We start from the raw sequence: 19572 nt of genomic DNA, 5'->3' as shown, positions 1-19572 counted from the left end.
TGTTTTACATCGATAGTTATTATTATATGCCGATTTTTATCCAATAAATCGGTCTTTAAAACAATCGATTCATCGATATCGATCTTTAAAACAATCGGTTCATCGAATCGATTTTTTCAGTCGATTTAATCAATCAACTTTTTTTTTAGGTTACTTTTACCGTACGAACGTCATCAACGCGGTGAAGAAACAAAAGTCCGACCAGTAAGTCGTCGCAGTAAATCGATATCCGATTTACCGATCGATTTACCGGAATCACCTAAATCTCCACCAACAGCCACTACAACAACAACAACGCCATCTATAAAATCTCCGTCGCGTACGTCGCCGGAGGCCAATTGTCTAACTAATAATTCTAACCTTAATAATAGTAATAGTAATAATAATAATAATAATAATAATAATAATAGTAATAATAATATCGTGAGCATTCCCGATAAACCAAAGACTGAATTAAAACCATCATCGTTGCGCAGTGTCCGCGTAAAACCCGAGCGTTTAAAATCACTGTCACTTTCATCATCATCATCATCATCTTCATCATCATCAACGTCATCATCACCATCACCGTCACCATCGTCAACACCCGTTACAAATAATAATATAAATCTCAATTTAAATTTAAATCTTAATCATAATTATCAAAATCATAATCAACAAACTTCTAATGATTCATCATCAAGTCCATTATCATTAACACCATCAACAACTCCCCCTACATTAAATTTATTATCATCACAACAACAACAACAACAACAACAACAACAACAACAACAACAACAACAACAACAACAACAACCATCAATTATAGAAAATTCTTCATTAAATTTACCGCCAAATTTAAATAATTTAAATTTACCGCCAAATTTACCAACAACAACTGATATTAATATCACAACAACAACAACAACAACAACAACAACAACACAACCAGATTGTGATGTAAAATATGATAGTAATTTGAATAATAATGATAATTTATTACCACAAAATAAAGAAAACATTCCAATTTTTATTATTAAACAACAACAACAACAACAAAATTTACATAAAGAGCAACAACAATATTTACAACAAGAACAGCAACAAAATTTACAACAAGATCAGCAACAAAATTTTCAACAACAACAACAACCACAACAACAACAACAACAACAACAAAATGAGGAACATCAAGATCAGCAACAAAATTTACTACAAAAAAAACAACAATATTTGCAAAAAGAGCAACAACAAGAACAACAACAAAATTTACATCAACAACAACAACAACAACAAAAATTAAAATCGCCGCCATCACCAGAAGTTATTGATCTCGAATTAGAATTAGAAAATCAACCAACAACAACCCCAACAACACCGCCACCAACAACAACAACAACAACAACACGAGATAAAATAATAATACCAAGTTTTAAAAAACGCAAACTAGAAATATTGCGTGAAGGCGGCCTTGAAGTAACGGCCGTTGATCTCGCGGAGCGTCCAACAGTAATTCAAACCCACCCGCCATTACCCGCCGCCAACTCCGCCATTTTGTCCTCGAATTCGACTGTTAACCCCAGCGTTAAAGAAGAAGTTAAGCCCCAGAAATTGATATCTGTGACCGTCACTCCAGACATTACGCACATGTTGGCCTCCCCCGAGAAATACAACAACAACAACAACAACAACATTAACAGCAGCACCGGTAAAAAATTCATAAATTCTTTGCCGCCAAAAGTAATTCAGTCCCACTCAATTTTTTCCGGTAACGACAAAGTCGTATACGGGAACCCTAAAGATATATTAACTGCCTCTAAGTACGTGATTAGTACACCGGATGTACTAGATCTCACTAAATCTGCGCAGACATTTTCCCGCCCTAACCTCGAAATCGTGCGGGTCCCGATTGTCCCACGCCCGCAATTATTCAAAAATTCTATTACTAATAGTAACAACAGTTCTATTAACAACAATTACAACAGTCATCATACTCACGGTGACAATTACAGTAACGAAAAATTACCCGGTGTTAATATCGATAAATTATCGACGAAAGTTAACTTACCGATACTCGATTCGCGTACGATAGCCTCAAATAATTTAGAAATAACTCTGGTTAACCCGAAAAATTATAATAATAATAACAATAAATTGTCAAACAATTATACTAGTCCGCCGATAAGACAAAATGGCGCCAGTGGCGCTCTGGTGTCAAAAATGAAAACTAATAAATTTCATACAATCGAAAATCCGTATGCTCGTAAAGTAAACAATCACATTGTAAATGTACCAAATTTGAATACTTTACATTACGGAAATAGTGGGAGACAAATGACGTCGACGTCATCTTCATTGAGGATCGACAAAATGGCGGCTGATGGCAGCAATAGAAGAATAAGCGAAAGTGATCTACCAAAATACAGTAACTATGGTAACAAAATGTCGTATTTGCAACAAAAAAGTGATAGGGATCGTGATCGATATGACAGAGATCGACATGATCGGAGGCATAGTGTCCCTACTTTACCGACAGGTTTTATGCCAGGATTAAATGCGACGCCATTTTATCCACCACCGCCTCAGCAGCCGCCATCTTCTTCAGCGACTGGAGTCATTCATAACAACAAATTTATACCGCCGGGGCCAATGATCGACCCGATTTATTACTCGGCGATTTACAATGGACTGTTTAGTACCGGGCAGGTGGCGCCAACGGTCACTAGCTCGATGCGACCTCCGCAAATTGGTCATGGAACGATAACCTCACCGATAAATAGTAACTCGGGGTCACAACATGGCTACTTACCGCCAATTGAATTCAATGATTACTACAAAAATTTTCTAACCTCACAACAACAACACCAGAGATTACTGATGATGAGTCAGCATCAATCCGCGCCGACGTCTAAATAAATTTACGCGGGAAAAATTTGAATTTTTTAAAATTAGTTATTTATTTTTTGCGGGTTATATTTTTTAAAATGGACGAAATTTAAGTAGAAGTTAATTTTTATCAATTGGATCTGATCAGATACAAAAAGTGATAGTATCTGGTCATATATGTAATTGATTGTGTCTTATTTTTGGGAATAAATATATAGATGTGATCATATATGATGATGAATAAACTCAGATATGATCAAATTAAATAAAATGTTTTGTATTTTGAGTAGAATACGAATATTCATATATTTATGTGATCCGATTTGATCATATGTGATCAAATATGATTATGGATCGTCACATATGAATATTTATGTATATATGTGATTAATTGTACCTATTATTTTCAAGGATAAATATTAAAATATGGTCATATATGATCATGTATATGATCATATACTCAGATATGATCAGATAAAATCTACTATTCTGATTACACATGATTCTATATGATCGTGTGTGATCAGGTAGAAATTCATACATGATCATATATATAAAGTCATATCTGATCAGTCTAGAACTATATGATCATATTTGAATGTCTGTTGACGGATTGTATTAATATTTTTGTAGCCATATATGATCACATATGATTATGGGCGGTCATATAAGACCAGATATGCTCATGTATGGTCATATATGACAATGGATGATCACATATGATCATGTATGGTCACATATGATCGTGTATGGTCATATATCATTACATATGATCGTATATGGTTATATATGGTCACATATGATCATGGATGGTCATATAGATCAAATATGATCATGGATGGCTATATATGATCAAATATGATCATGGGTGGTTATATACAGCCCCATTTGATTATATATGATCATATATGATCGCATATGATCATTTATGGTCATATATGATCCAAAATGATCACGAATGGTTATATACGACCACATATGATTATATATGATCATGTATGGTCACATATGATCATGGATGGTCATATATGATCGAAGATGATTATATATGATCACATATCATCATACATGGTCAAATATAGTCACATATGATCATATATGATCATATATGATCCAAAATAATCACGAATGGTTATATACGGCTACATATGATTATATATGATCACATAAAATATGAACATGGGAGGTCATATACGACCATATATGATTAAATATGATCACATATGATCATGTAGGGTTATATCTGATCAAGTATGATCATCTGTGAGTAAATTTTTATCAATATAAAATCAGATAGAAACATATATGGTCATTATAACCATATTTTATCGTTTTTACTAAATTTGAGTTCAAAATGGTGGCAATTATAAAATGGCGGTAAAATTAAAATGTTTTGGCGGTAAAATTTAAAAAAATTTTCCTTTAAAAGGCGGCAAATTTAAATAAAATGTTCTGGCCTTAAAAAAAATATAATTGATGGTAAATTGTTTTTTTTTGTGCAATTTAAGACTGGTAAGAATGAAAAATTGAATTTTTCTTTATTTTTTTTAAATAAAAAAAAACTTTCTGTGAGCTCTTGTAATTAATTATTAATAAGTGTATTAATACTAATTAGTAATTTTAATTAAATATAAGTAATTTAAAAAATGTTAATAATTAATTAAATTTAACAATTATAATTTTAAATAAAAACTTTTTTTTCATTTATTATTAGTAATAAAAAATAATGGACATAAAAAATGTAAATAAAATAATTTTTTTGTGATATCTCATAAATTGTTTTTTTTACTTTTTTTTTTTTCTAAAAAAAAAACATAATTTTTATAATTTCTTTTTTATAAAATGAGTATCATAAAAAAATGATTGATGATTTTATTTTGATTTCAAAAATGAAAAAAAAAAATATTTCAATTAAGAAAATTCTTTTTTCTCAAATATTATTGTTATAAAAAAATAATAATAATGATAATTAAATAAATAAGATACGTGCCATAAGAAAATAATTAATGAAAACTTTAATTAATTGATTAATTAGAAAGTTAATTAGAAATTAATTAGTAATAAGTTTCATTGTAATTAATAATTAATAAAACTTATTAATATTAATATTAATTATAATAATAAATGCAATGAATAAGTAAATTGTTTAAATTAATAATAAATAAAAAAAAAAATTTTATTATTAAAAATAAAAAATTTAATTGAAAAAATCGTGAGAATTTATTGGTTACTTTTTTTTCTAGTCTGATAAAAAAATAATTTTTTTTTACGGGAGGCTGAGACAAAAAAAAAAGGAAATTTTATGATCCTGAAGTTAACAGACAATTGACAATTTTCGGATTTTTTTTCCGAATAAATTACGAAAAAATTAAAAAAAATAAAAATGCACCTGTAGAAAATTTCAAAAACTGCAGGTGCAATTTTTTCAAATATTTTTTTTTTTATAATTCATCGTTTAAAAAAAAATCAAAAAATTTTTAAACCGGCGAACTGCAGTATCATAAATTTTTGTGAATTTTTTTTTGCAGAGTACGTTTTTTATTAAAATTTTTGAAATTTGTGACATTATTAAGAAACATTCCAAGAATATTCTGTTAAATTTTCAAACAAAAATATTGAAAAATAAGCCAGTGGTAGTGGGGAGAGACGAGTCACTTAAAAAAAGTCTCCATGCCGTAGGCAGGATAACTCATGACTGCGTCATCTGAAACACAAAAACCAAAAGATTTCTATGACAATAAAGTTAGCAGACATTTAACAACATTTTGGTTTTTTTTTACAAAAAAATAAATATTAAAAAAATTATTTTGAAAAATTGCACATATATTTATTAAATTTTTTACTTGTACATTTTTTTAGAAACATTTTTTTTTTTATTATTTATTATTTTTTATTATTTAAAAAAATTTATTTGAATTTCAAATGTCTGCTAACTTTACTGTCATAAGATTTCTTTGGTACATAATTTTGTCTTAGAATTGAACGAAGGATTTTTTTTTAGTAACTACTTATTTTTTGATTAAACAAAAGGGATAATTTTTGGTAAAAATCAGAATTTATTGATTGCACCTTTACCAAAAATTTAAAAATAAATTTTGTTTATCCCTTCGTTCAAACCCAAAATAAACTTGCGTACCAAAGAAATTTTTTTGGTTTTTTTTTATTTCAGACGAAGCAGTCCTCAGTTATCCTGCCTACGGTATGGAGACTTTTGTATTTGAGGTGACGTCTCTCCCCACCACCACTGGCTTATTTTTCAATATTTTTGTTTGAAAATTTAGCAGAATATTCTTGGAATGTTGCTTAATAATGTCACAAATTTTGAAAATTTTAATAACGAACGTACTCGGAAAAAAAAATCACAAAAAAATGATTTTTTATTATCATATTAGTTAGCCGGCGTCCAATAATTTTTGGATTCATTTCAAAACAACAAAATAAAAAAAAAAATATTTGAAAAAATTGCACTTCCAGTTTCTTAAATTTTCATACTGAAGTTGGCAGCTAATAATTTTTGGATTTTATTTTAGACAGTAAATTATAAGAAAAAAAAAAATTTGGAAAAATTGCACCTGTAGTTTTTTAAATTCTCTACATGTGTATATTTTTATTTTTGTTTTTTTTCTGATTTATTTGTTGAAAAAAAAATCCAAAATTTTTTAATTATCTGCTAACTTCAGGATCATAAATTTTCTACATGTGCATATTTTTATTTTTATTTTTTATTTAAATTAAGTCGTTGAAAAAAAAACTCAAAAATTTTTAACTGTCTGCTCTTCGGGATCATTTTTTATTTCTCTCAGACCAGATTCCCCCCTCAAAATTTCGTAGAAAATCTAGAGGTTCCATAGAAATTCAACACAAAATCGGGTCTCACTTATGCTTAAAAAATTTAATCGTGGCCGTGGGTTTTGTCAATCTCTAATTCTGTGAAAATCTCTAGAACCTCTACAGGAAATTTTTAGAAATTCTACGGGAAATCTCCAGGAATTCTATCGAAAATTTATAGAAATTCTTAAAGAAAATCTCGGCGCTATTGCGGTGATTAAAATTGTGTATAATTTCTCACCCTGGCGCCATTTTTAAATTTTATTATTTTAAATTTTCAAATTTACTCACCTTTCCCGCCATTTATTTCTGCTGCTGCTTCGCGAATCTCCGCCCGCAATTAAATAAATATTCAGTTTAAAAAATTTAAAAATCACAATTACTCACGTAATTACTAAAATTAATTAATCAAATTATTTATAATAAAATAAAAACATTTAATTATTTTTCGTATTCAAAATTCTGAGAATCAAGATGGCGCGCACTGACACTAGACTAAACCAACACTTAATTTAATTTATTTACGCACTTAAATTCACTGGCACACATAAATTTATGTCACTAAATATTCCAAATTAATTAGTAATTAATTAAAAGTTGAGTTTTCGTTAATAATTAAGCGACGATAATTAATTATTTTAAAAACTGGACGTCGACAACGAGAGCGACCGGGAGACTGTCCCTCCCCTTCCCGCACCTCAGCTTCGAGAAACTTCCGCGCATGCGCTGCTAAATTTAAATCATGCTGCGCATGCGCAGTTTCTCGGAGCTGAGGTGCGGGAAGGGGAGGGACAGTCTCCCGGTCGCTCTCATTGTCGACGTCCAATTTTTAAAATAATTAATTATCGTCGCTTAATAATTAACAAAAACTCAACTTTAAATTAATTACTAATTAATTTGGAATATTTAGTGACATAAATTTATGTGTGCCAGTGAATTTAAGTGCGTAAATAAATTAAATTAAGTGTTGGTTTAGTCTAGTGTCAGTGCGCGCCATCTTGATTCTCGGAATTTTGAATACGAAAAATAATTAAATGTTTTTATTTTAATATAATTAATTTAATTAATTAATTTTAGTAATTACGTGAGTAATTGTGATTTTTAAATTTTTTAAACTGAATATTTATTTAATTGCGGGCGGAGATACGCGAAGCAGCAGCAGAAATAAATGGCGGGAAAGGTGAGTAAATTTGAAAATTTAAAATAACAAAATTTTAAAATGGCGCCAGGGTGAGAAATTATTGATAAAGTCGAGGATCAGTATAAATATTAAAATTTTATTTGATTAATTTTTTTTTTTATTAATGTAACGTCGAATTAAATTTTTAATTAAAATGTCGGTAATTTAAAATTTGATTGCGTTAAATATTTCTTAGGTCTGCCATTCACTTTTATTTGACGGTCCCCAATTTTTCGTGACTTTAAATAAACTCATGTTCCTCTGAAAAAAAAATTAATTAATTAATTAATTAATAAAATTAACTTTTAAAATTATTTAAAATATAGCTTGTGGGTACTCGTTCCAAAGCTCTGACGATTCTCTACAAGAAAAAGCGGAAAAAACTAAAATTTAATTAATTTTCATTAATTGCAATCAATCACTTTAATTATTTTTCCAGTTTCTCAACTTAAAATGCCCAGAACTTCTAAAATATCACTCCCACAGATTTTTTTACTCTTATTAATTTTGTAGGAAATTAAATTCCCTACAAATTAAGTCCTTTAATAAAACTTCCTAAAGTCAATACTTAAAAAGTTATTCCCTTCCAAAGTTAAATTTTTGTAAAAAAAATGGCGGGTCTGCAGCAATCTCTTCTAATTTAAAAATTTTCATATATTTTATTATATATATCGATAGGAAATCACGTGCGCTCTCAAACGAGTACCCACAAGCCATATAAATTTTTAAAAAATATATCAGACTTACCGGTCCCTTGTAAACGCGGTAAATAAAATAAATCGGTAATGGTGCCAGTGTACTCAGGCCAATTAATATTCCGATAAAATTAGCCCAGCTAGGAAATTTATAGGCCCCATAAGTCACCGGCTCATACATAATCATTTGATAGATAAATATACCCTGTAAATAAATATAAGAATTAATAAATTATCTAATGATCGGTAATTTATTTATATTTTAAATAATTACCAAACAAGTTGCGGGTGCAATTATCACCCAATTAATCCACCAGTAGAAATATGAAAATTTATTGAAATACATTTTCATTTCCCCGATGTTTTTTATAAATTTATCGCAACCGTAGAACCAACAGGGCACGATTATTTCAAAAATACCGATCAATAATACTGCCCATGACGCGGTGTTCCAGTCCATCAGTTTATACAAATAGACCCCGCCGCTAAAAATCATCGGCAGGCCCATTAACCAGCCGCAGAAACACACAAAGAAAATTACCCGGCCTTCTTTCTCACGCAGCGATGGCTTTGCGTCGATAATTGCAGTACTGACTGCCTGTACACCTGGAAACTAATTGGATTTTTTTTTAATTAATTAATTTAAATTTTTGGCGGGAAAAATTTGAATTTTTTTTTTAATGTTTAGAATTAAGAAATTTATTTTTGAAAAAACTGTAGTAGGGAAATTGATAAATTTTTTTTTGAAGTTAGCAAATTTTCTGGAGAAGCTAAAAAAAATTATTTTCAAACTCTAGGATCGATAGGAAAGACGCGGGAAATTTTTAAATACAAAATTAGTGCGGATTTTAAATAACGATTTTCTGTTGTGGACTTAAACTTCATATATCTCATAAAATATTGGAAATATGAAAAATTTATAAGAGACCGATTTTGTAGATCGGGAAATTTCCTATCAAAAAGTATTAGAAAAATTTTTTTTATGTGCAATAGTTAGTGAGATATTTGGTGTCAAAGTTAAAGAAGTAGAAAAATCGGCAATTTAATGAAAATGAAAGACAAAAAAAACTTACTTGGCTACCGAGACCGAGTATAAACAACATAATGAAGAACAAAACGGCCCATAAATTACTCCAGGGCATTTGAGTGACGGCTTCGGGGTACGCGATGAACGCAAGACTCAATCCGCCATCTTGAGCGATATCTTCTATAGGCATTCCCATTTGTTTTGATAAATACCCGAGAATTGAGAATATAGCGAACCCAGCGAACACTGAAGTAAATATATTTGCCGTTGCTATCAAAAGTGAGTCCCTGAAAAAAAATTAGAAACGATTTTATAACACAAATCGGTAAAAGTCAATACCACGTGATTTTTTGTATCATTTTCTTTCAGAGCATGAGATTTCCTTTTCAATGAGTACCCACATGACTATATTTTAAAAACTTCAAAAAATTGCTTATAAAAATTTATTAATTGTTTTTAAAAATTTGAATTTTTTTGAATAATTTTTTTAAGGTAAGTATGTCATGTTGGTACTCATTTTGAAGCTCGTGCGATTTTCTGCAACAATTTTCTATTAATTATTTGAATAATTAGTAATTGCATCAACAATTCTCAATTGTTTCGACAATTATTTACAAGTCTTCTGACTTTAAACGCGGATAACTCGGAAACTATTATACTTACGAGTTTTTTTGTAAGGACCAAATTTGTAGGGAATGAAATTTTCTACAAATTTGGTTTGATGACAATTTGTCGTAAAATTGATAGTTTAAGAGTTACGGGTGTTTTAATAAAAATTTTAAAAGATGTATGTATTTAAAATGATTGCTAATTACCTGTAACAATTATTAGTGAATGAATTAAAACTGGACATTGTTATTAATGACCCGCATCCAATGCCAAGTGAATAAAAAACTTGTGATGCAGCGTCGCCCCAAACACTCGCATTTTTCAAAGTTTCAAATTTTGGAATTATAAAATATGAGATTCCGTCAATCGCGCCATCTAGTGTGACACCTGTCAAAAATTATATTTATTATTTTTTCATGATCATTTTATTAATTGATATTTTTTTTTTAGTAGAAATTTATTTTGCAATTTTACCTCGAATTAAAACAGCTGTCAGCATGACATAGGGAAATAAGGCTGTAAAATATGCAACTTTACCCGCAGATTTTACACCACGAGACAAACAAACAAAAACTATAATCCAACCTAGGGATAAATATAAAAATAATTGCCAATTTATTGTTCCAAAATTGTCCCATGTTGCCCCGTTTACTCCAAGTGCATAATCACTAAAAAAAAAATTTTTTAATTTAAATCGATCCATCGATTACTTATATATCGATCCATCAATTACTTATATATCGATATAACGATCACTTATAAATCGATATATCGATTATTGATAGATCGATATATGGATTACTTAGAAGTCGATATATCGATTACTTATAAGTCGATATATAGATTACTGGTTGATCGATATATCGATTACTCATAAATCGATATCTCGATTTTTTATGAATCGATACATCGATTATTTATAAATCGATACACCGATTATTTATTAATCGATACATCGATATAAAAATTATTCATTAACCAATATATAGATTTTTCAAAGATTGATATATCGATGATTGATAGATCGATATATTGATTACTCATGAGTCGATCTCTAAATTATCGATAAATTGACATATCGATTACTTATGAATCGATACATCGGTTGTTAATGAATCGATCTCTCGATTATTTATATATCGAAATATCAAGTATGTATGAATCGATACACTGATTATTTATAATACGATATATCGATTATTAATAAAACGATATATCGATTAATAATAAATCGATAACTGATAAAATGATGTATTGATCATTAATAAATCGATGTATTGATCATTGATAAATCGATATATCGATCATTGATAAATCGATATATCGATTTATTGATACTTAAAAAATATTTTTAGTTAATATTTTATAAGTTTCACTTTCGGTTAATCGACTTTCGATATATCGATGGCTCGAAAATTCGATAAATCGATAAAACTCGATATTTTGAATATTTGCTTAAAAAAATGAATTTTTTTTCTACGACTCACTTGAAATATTGTTCACTAGACAAGATTCTTTTGTACAGAGATTTTAAAGGTACGATTTTATCACCGTCATGACAATTTTCATTTTTATCACCGTCCAAATATCCGAATTTCAAACAGACATCTTTTATCGACAAACAGGTTTTATTAAAAAATATCATTGATGAATTTCGTTGCTGACATTCCATGTCCTGTAATTGACTGTAGCATTCTACAGAAAAAAAAGAAATTATCAATAAAAATAACAATGATATAGTTGTAGTAATAGTAGTAATAATAATAGTAATAAAATTAATTACCAGGAGTATTAAAGTCATTGTCGCAGTATGCCCATGCAAGTTTCGGGTAAAATGACGCAACAATATAAGATAATATCCAACTCATTAAAACCATATAGTATATACTAACTAGTGCGATAACAATTAATGTGCATATTCCAACGCCGCCAAAAGCTGGTGCTAGACTTTTGTAAATTTCAAATGGCCCTAAACCGGTATATTGCCCTACAGCAACTTCCAAATAGAAAATCGGTATGCCCATTGTTATCAACATTATAACGAATGGAATCAAAAATGAACCTAGTGAAAAAGAGTCATTAGTAATTACCAGATCATTTTTATATATTTCTGATATTCTAGCCTTCGAAAGCTCGCGATTCCCTTTAAAATGAGTACCCACATGACCACTTTATCTGAGGTTCATAAAAAATTGTAGTTTGTCGGAAAATTGAAATACGATTTTTTTGAAAATTTTAAAATACGGACGAATGAGTTCTTGAAGATAAGTGGGGGTTGTTGGTACTCATTTTAAAGCTCTCGTTATTTCCTACAACAATAAAACACAAAAAAATTTGTAATAATTAGTTACTGATAATTAGCAATTAATTAAACGAGTATTCGTGTGTATTTTTAACTTTAAACGCCGATAACTTGAATACTATCATTTCTACGGTATTTTTTGTAAGAAACCAACTTGTAGGAAATTAAATTCCCTACAAGATCGGTCTCAGCACAATTTGTCGTAAAGTCAATAGTTTGAAAGTTATCAGCGTTTTAATAAAATTATCAAATAAAAATTTATTTTATCAATTATTTACAATACAAAATCAACATTTTTATATAAATAAATATTTATTTTATCAATTGAACGGTACTTACCACCCCCATTTTTATAAACTAAAAATGGAAATCGCCAGACATTTCCGATACCGATCGCGTATCCCATACACGATAAAACAAATTCCGCTTTATTGGCCCATCCTTTACGTTCTTTAGGTTTTTTAGTCACAGCTTCGGTTAATTTAACTGATAGCCTTTTAACACCCTTTAATTTAAATTAATTATTTTATTAATAACTCAACTTAAATAAATAAATAAAATATCACAACTTAATTGAATTCTGACGCAATTTTTTTAAATAAATTATCACTCTCCAATTATTAATTACTCCCTCCGCCGTAGCTCAATTTACACCACACTGAGTTACCCCAAAAATAAATAATTGACTGCAATTAACCCCCGCGTCAAAAATTTTCTCAACTTTCCCAAAAATAAAAAAATTGAATCTTCCATCAAAACGCCGACTTTTAAAAATTAATAACTTCCCCCACCATTGATATTAAGAACCCATTCATTTTTTCCATCAATCCTCATTAAATTATCTTTGTAACAACCCCCAATTGCCCTCATTACTCCCAATAATTACCAAGTAATTAAATAATTCAAATTTTACTCCAAATCAAATCACTCCTTTCGCCTCCTCAACTTTAACTCCTCCTAACTCCCAAACTATCACTCCCACGTAATATTACATCATGATCAATTTTGTTGCTCATTAAATTTCCCACAAAATCGGTCTCTTAACAATTTTCCCTAAAATCAATTCTTTCCAAGTTATCGTCATTTAATTAAAAAAAATCTTACCCTCATAAAGTCGTCTCCCGACGCGCATCCAACATGCTCACAATCAATCTGTTTATCCAGCATTTTAACGGTCAAAAAAAATTTATTTCCATGCAATAAATCAGTACTCTTATGTGCAATAAATAATTAAACCTCAAAACCCATAAAATAAATTTACATTCCCATAAAAATGATGGAATACGTGGCGGTAATTACGTCCGTCCTCTTGGGAGGTAAAATAAAAACTGAAATAAATTTTAAAAATTCGTTAAAATATTTCATCATAAACTTCACTTAACGTAAGTGTGTACGTGAGTGTACGTAGCTTCTATCTCTTAGAATTTAGATAATCCAGCCCTAAGTAACTAAGTCAGGCATAAATGTTTATTTTCTTTGTTTAAATTCCATTTCGTAATTGTAAGTGTCATTAAGGTGTTAAGACGTCTACGTCTCTGTGACAAAGCTAAATAACTATACAAATCTATTTTTAATTACACTGAGAGCTCGAGTACTTACTAATGTAAGTTTAACTGTTTTATATTCAATGTAAGTATGAAAATTTTTAATTTTTATTTACGGTTTCGGTTTTTTTTGTTGATATTTTTCTTATTAATTACGATAACTCGGGAAGGGTTGATTTTATGGAAAATTGTTAAGAGACCGATTTTGTGGGAAATTTAATGAGTAACAAAATTGGTTATGATAAAAAATTGCGTGGGAGTGATCGTTTGGGAGTTAGGAGAGACTAAAGTTGAGGGGGTAGAGAAAAACGATTTTATGAGGATATTTTTTTTTGATTAAATGACGATAACTTGGAAAGGATCGATTTTAGAGAAAATTTTTAAGAGACCGATGTTGTGGGAAATTTAATGAGCAACAAAATTGGTCATTATAAAAAATTACGTGGGAGTGATAGTTTGGGAGTTAGGAGGGATTAAAGTTTAGGAGGTAGGGAAGAACGATTTTATGAGGGTAATTTTTTAAGTTCCCGCTAAAAAAATTGTAAATTTTCAAAAATCCGGAAAGTTGGTTTCACCCGGAATTTATTAATTTTTTTTTTTTTTCAATAATAATTTGAGTATTTTTGATCTTTCAAAAAAATACACGTCTAGAAAATTGAAAAATCTACATGAGTATTTTTTTTAAATTCAAAAATTTTTGGTTTTTTTTAAATTACAAGATATTTTATTTAAAAACAGCCAGTAACCGTTAAAAATATCGGTGAAAATTGTATATAAAAATCAAAAAGTAATGAGGTTTGTAAAAATTTTTAAACAAAAAATAACACCTGCACACAAAAAAAATTAAGTAGAATGTGCATTTGACCGGACCTACCTACGGGTACGTATTTTGGTCCGCTGAATCCGAATTCGAGGTCAGTTTGACCCCTACACCCTCGAAATTTCGAAAAAACTTCAAAAAACCGTAAAAATGATGAAAATCGGCAGTTTTAATGATAAAAAAATGTTTTGGAACTAAACTAAGCGTGATTTTCATGTATTTCGATCCGCTGAATATGAATCGAAACTTTATTGAGACCTCGAGCAATTTTAAATGTGAAGAAATCACACAAAACTCTCGAAAATTCCGAAAAAATATAGTTTTCATGATACAAAAACTTCTTCTGGTCCAATTCAGATAAAATTTTATATCTTCTGATGTCTTCAATTCGCATCTTAATTTTTTTAGTTTATTCACCCTCTAAAGCTGGAAAAATTCGAAAAAATTGTAAAAATTACCATTCATAACAGTAAAAAATTGATTGAACATGATTTAATGGCTAAAATAAATACTCTATAACGTAGATATATCAAATAACTTGAAATCTGTGAAAAACACAAGACATAAAAAGATAGAAAGAAATAATTTTTACGAATCCTAAACTTTCCTTCGTTTGTATCGCACTCTTTTATCCTCAAATGATCTTCGTAGTGGATTCCTCATTCGTGTGATTTTTTTACATTTAAAACGGCTCGTGGTCTCAATAAAGTTTCGATTCATATTCAGCGGATCGAAATACATGGAAATCACGCTTAGTTTAGTTCCACATAATTTTTTTATCATTAAAACTGCCGATTTTCATCATTTTTACGGTTTTTCGAAGTTTTATCGAAATTTCGAGGGTGTAGGGGTCAAACTGACCTCGAATTCGGATTCAGCGGACCAAAATACGTACCCGTAGGTAGGTCCGGTCAAATGCACATTCTACTTAATTTTTTTTGTGTGCCGGTGTAAGTAATCTTAAAATTTAATTTCAAATTTTACCTCGAGTTTTTATTTTTGAATTTTTTTTTAAAAATACTCATCTAGAAAATTGAAAAATCTACACGAGCATTTTTTTTAATTTGAAAAATTTTTTTTTTCTAAAGTTATAAGATTTTGTATTTTTAAAATGGCGGGTGTCAGCTAACTTAAGGGTCATTAATAATTATATATATTAAAATTAAAAAAAAAATAACTTGATTTAAGAAATATAATTTTAAACCGATTTAATATTTTTGAACCAATTCATCTTCTTGACTGAGCTAAAAAATTCCACCATGTTACTCGAGCAGAGTAAATTTTACTTAACTCAAAAAATAATTTCGAGCTCAATCATTTTTATTCCCAATGAAAGATAATGAAGTTCTTTAATTATTTTTTGTGACAGACACTTGAAATCTACGTCATTTAGCGCCTATAGCCGGCAGCTAAAAATATTCGATAAAATACAGCTGGTAAAAAAAATACGTAATCGTTCTGATAGTGACGTCATCATCGGATCAAAAAATATTTTTTGGTTACATGTGCGATAGCAAACGACCAAAAAATATCGAAGTAACTTAACGAGCCATCTTGTGACAAAATTTATCATCATTTTAATTCATACACTTACCGACTTCTCTCTAATTTTCAACAAATACTCAAAACAATCTTGCCAAATAAATAAACGCGGATTTATATCCTGCCATTTATTGGCGCTAAATGTAGTAAATTTCAAATATCTGTCACAAAAACTAATGTATTTATCTAGTACAATCGAGTCTAAGACGCTCGCACTCGATAGATAAACTACTATTTTAAGCTTTGGAAATTTGTAACTCTCGGTGGGACCAATACTTTTGAATGTTCAAGACATTTTCTTATGGGAAATTTGACGCTCTACAAAAAAGGTCTCTTATAATTTTTCGATATTTTTATTTCTTCAAAAGTTATTCGAAGTTAAAATTAGATTGACGATAAATTTTTACATTTTTTAAATTTTTTGACGCAACCGTCAACTTTATTCGAAAATTTTAGAGGACATTTTTTGTAGAGCATTTTATTTCCTACAACTTATCTCAAAGAAAATTTTCGATATTTCTCATAAGTCGTAAGTTATTCGCAATTAACTGAAAATTTAATATAATTAATTTTAAGCAACAAAATTTAGATTATTTAAGAAAATTTTCAGTTAATTGCAAATAACATACGACTTAAGTGAAATATCGAAAATTTTCTCTGAGATAAGTTGTAGAAAATAAAATGCTCTACAAAAAATGTCCTCTAAAATTTTCCGATAAAGTTGATGGTTGCGTCAAAAAATTTAAAAAATGTAAAAATTTATCGTCAATCTAATTTTAACTTCGAATAACTTTTGAAGAAATAAAAATATCGAAAAATTATAAGAGACCTTTTTTGTAGAGCGTCAAATTTCCCACAAGTATATGTCTTGAACATTTAAAAGTATTGGTCTCACCGAGAGCTACAGAATTCCAAAGCTTAAAGAATAAATTTTCCCATGTTATTTAAACGGGAAATAGAAAATTGCGACGCGGCAGCTGTTAATATTAATATTAAGAGCTCAAACTTTCACAGTATTTTTTTTTCATTTCCAACCACATTTTCGATATAATAAAGGAAAAAAAAAAAGCCGATTTTTTTGATACAGCCTAATACTTACATTGAGGTGCTTCTAACATTTGTAGAGTAATTTTTTAAACTATTACCTTAAATATAAAACGACCAAGAATGATAATATTGCTTTTATGATTAAGTATGAGTAAAAGTTGATAATAGTCGGCTATCCTGCATATCACGCAACCGATGTAGAGCTGAAAATTATCAACTTTTACTCATACTTTACCAGAGAAGCAATATTAGCATTTAAAATTTTTAAAAATGCTAAGAAGCGGTTTTTTTTCGAAAACAATGGCATACAAAAGTATTTTCGAGCTCAGAGAGCTCGAAAATGTATTCACAACAATGTTTTCGAGCTCCTTGAGCTCAAGTTTTTATTTTACCTCCCAAGAGCACGGACGTAATTACCGCCACGTATTCCATCATTTTTATGGGAATGTAAATTTATTTTATGGGTTTTGAGGTTTAGTTATTTATTGCACATAAGAGTACTGATATATTGCGTGGAAATAAATTTTTTTTGACCGTTAAAATGCTGGATAAACAGATTGATTGTGAGCATGTTGGATGCGCGTCGGGAGACGACTTTATGAGGGTAAGATTTTTTTTAATTAAATGACGATAACTTGGAAGGAATTGATTTTAGGGAAAATTGTTAAGAGACCGATTTTGTGGGAAATTTAATGAGCAACAAAATTGATCATGATGTAATATTACGTGGGAGTGATAGTTTGGGAGTTAGAAGGAGTTAAAGTTGAGGAGGCGAAAGGAGTGATTTGATTTGGAGTAAAATTTGAATTATTTAATTACTTGGTAATTATTGGGAGTAATGAGGGCAATTGGGGGTTGTTACAAAAATAATTTAATGAGGATTGATGAAAAAAATGAATGGGTTCTTAATATCAATGGTGGAGGAAGTTATTAATTTTTAAAAGTCGGCGTTTTGATGGAAGATTCAATTTTTTTATTTTTGGGAAAGTTGAGAAAATTTTTGACGCTGGGGTTAATTGCAGTCAATTATTTATTTTTGGGGTAACTCAGTGTGGTGTAAATTGAGCTACGGTGGGGGGAGTAATTAATAATTGGAGAGTGATAATTTATTTGAAAAAATTACGTCAGAATTAAATTAAGTTGTGATATTTTATTTATTTATGTAAGTTGAGTTGTTAATAAAATAATTAATTTAAATTGAAGGGTGTTAAAAGGTTATCAGTTAAATTAACCGAAGCTGTGACTAAAAAACCTAAAGAACGTAAAGGATGGGCCAATAAAGCGGAATTTGTTTTATCGTGTATGGGATACGCGATCGGTATTGGAAATGTCTGGCGATTTCCATTTTTAGTTTATAAAAATGGGGGTGGTAAGTACCGTTCAATTGATAAAATAAATATTTATTTATATAAAAATGTTGAGTTTGTATTGTAAATAATTGATAAAATAAATTTTTATTTGATAATTTTATTAAAACGCTGATAACTTTTAAACTATTGACTTTACGACAAATTGTGCTGAGACCGATCTTGTAGGGAATTTAATTTTCTACAAGTTTGTTTCTTACAAAAAATACCGTAGAAATGATAGTATTCAAGTTATCGACGTTTAAAGTTAAAAATACACATGAATACTCATTTAATCAATTGCTAATTATCGGTAATTAATTATTACAAATTTTTTTGTGTTTTATTGTTGTAGGAAATAACGAGAGCTTTAAAATGAGTACCAACAACCCCCACTTATCTTCAAGAACTCATTCGTCCGTATTTTAAAATTTTCAAAATAATTTTATTTCAATTTTCCGACAAACTAGAATTTTTTAGGAACCTCAGATAAAGTGGTCATGTGGGTACTCATTTTAAAGGGAATCGCGAGCTTTTGAAGGCTAGAATATCAAGAATGAAAAAAAAAATTCCGGTAATAAGTTTCAATTATTTTTAATTACAGAAAAGTATTAAAATTAATTTTTGATTTTATTCCATGTATTTATTGATTGATTGTTATTTTTATTTTACATTTTCATGTTACAAAATATCCATATTTATATAATGGTAGTCATATATTTTACATATACATATTTATATAATTAATTACAGTTCATTATACT

The 19572-nt window shown here is 29.2% G+C and overlaps 3 protein-coding genes across 3 annotated transcripts in view; 2 read left to right on the top strand and 1 right to left on the bottom strand.

Annotated features, from left to right (window-relative positions):
• The window catches only part of LOC130675148 (myb-like protein A), a 33894-nt gene extending 29610 nt beyond the window's left edge, over window positions 1-4284 (top strand). The window contains exon 6 of the mRNA XM_057480667.1: window positions 150-4284. Within this exon, the coding sequence (XP_057336650.1) occupies window positions 150-2898 (2749 nt within the window). The 3' untranslated portion in view covers window positions 2899-4284. The remainder of the gene's footprint in view (window positions 1-149) is intronic.
• A 3669-nt stretch (window positions 4285-7953) lies between these two features.
• Window positions 7954-13842, bottom strand: LOC130675151 (sodium- and chloride-dependent glycine transporter 2-like). The gene is made up of 10 exons (XM_057480671.1): window positions 13614-13842; window positions 12849-13014; window positions 11991-12269; window positions 11695-11902; window positions 10682-10875; window positions 10414-10594; window positions 9645-9885; window positions 8846-9184; window positions 8624-8776; window positions 7954-8137 (listed from the first exon to the last, which is right to left on the bottom strand). Exons 1-10 carry the CDS (start codon window positions 13674-13676, stop codon window positions 8069-8071), a joined length of 1893 nt encoding a protein of 630 aa, XP_057336654.1. The 5' UTR covers window positions 13677-13842; the 3' UTR covers window positions 7954-8068.
• A 4005-nt stretch (window positions 13843-17847) lies between these two features.
• LOC130675153 (sodium-dependent serotonin transporter-like) lies at window positions 17848-18911 on the top strand. The gene is made up of 2 exons (XM_057480674.1): window positions 17848-18066; window positions 18666-18911. Exons 1-2 carry the CDS (start codon window positions 18004-18006, stop codon window positions 18894-18896), a joined length of 294 nt encoding a protein of 97 aa, XP_057336657.1. The 5' UTR covers window positions 17848-18003; the 3' UTR covers window positions 18897-18911.
• The last annotated feature ends 661 nt before the right edge of the window (window positions 18912-19572 follow it).

The sequence above is a fragment of the Microplitis mediator genome, chromosome 9, assembly GCF_029852145.1.
Source record: "Microplitis mediator isolate UGA2020A chromosome 9, iyMicMedi2.1, whole genome shotgun sequence".
NCBI classification, from domain to species: domain Eukaryota; kingdom Metazoa; phylum Arthropoda; class Insecta; order Hymenoptera; family Braconidae; genus Microplitis; species Microplitis mediator.
This window is presented reverse-complemented; position numbering and strand designations above follow the sequence as displayed.

Bases quoted from the DNA above. Each gene is read 5' to 3' on its own strand.
- LOC130675151 (XM_057480671.1), bottom strand. From the start codon at position 13,676: ATGCTGGATAAACAGATTGATTGTGAGCATGTTGGATGCGCGTCGGGA. The intron at 13,015-13,613 runs GTAAGATTTTTT...TTTAAATTAAAG, and splicing joins CGGGAGACGACTTTATGAGG to GGTGTTAAAAGGCTATCAGT. The intron at 8,777-8,845 runs GTAATTATTTAA...ATTTATTTACAG, and splicing joins TTGCACCCGCAACTTGTTTG to GGTATATTTATCTATCAAAT.
- LOC130675153 (XM_057480674.1), top strand. From the start codon at position 18,004: ATGCTGGATAAACAGATTGATTGTGAGCATGTTGGATGCGCGTCGGGA. The intron at 18,067-18,665 runs GTAAGATTTTTT...TTTAAATTGAAG, and splicing joins CGGGAGACGACTTTATGAGG to GGTGTTAAAAGGTTATCAGT.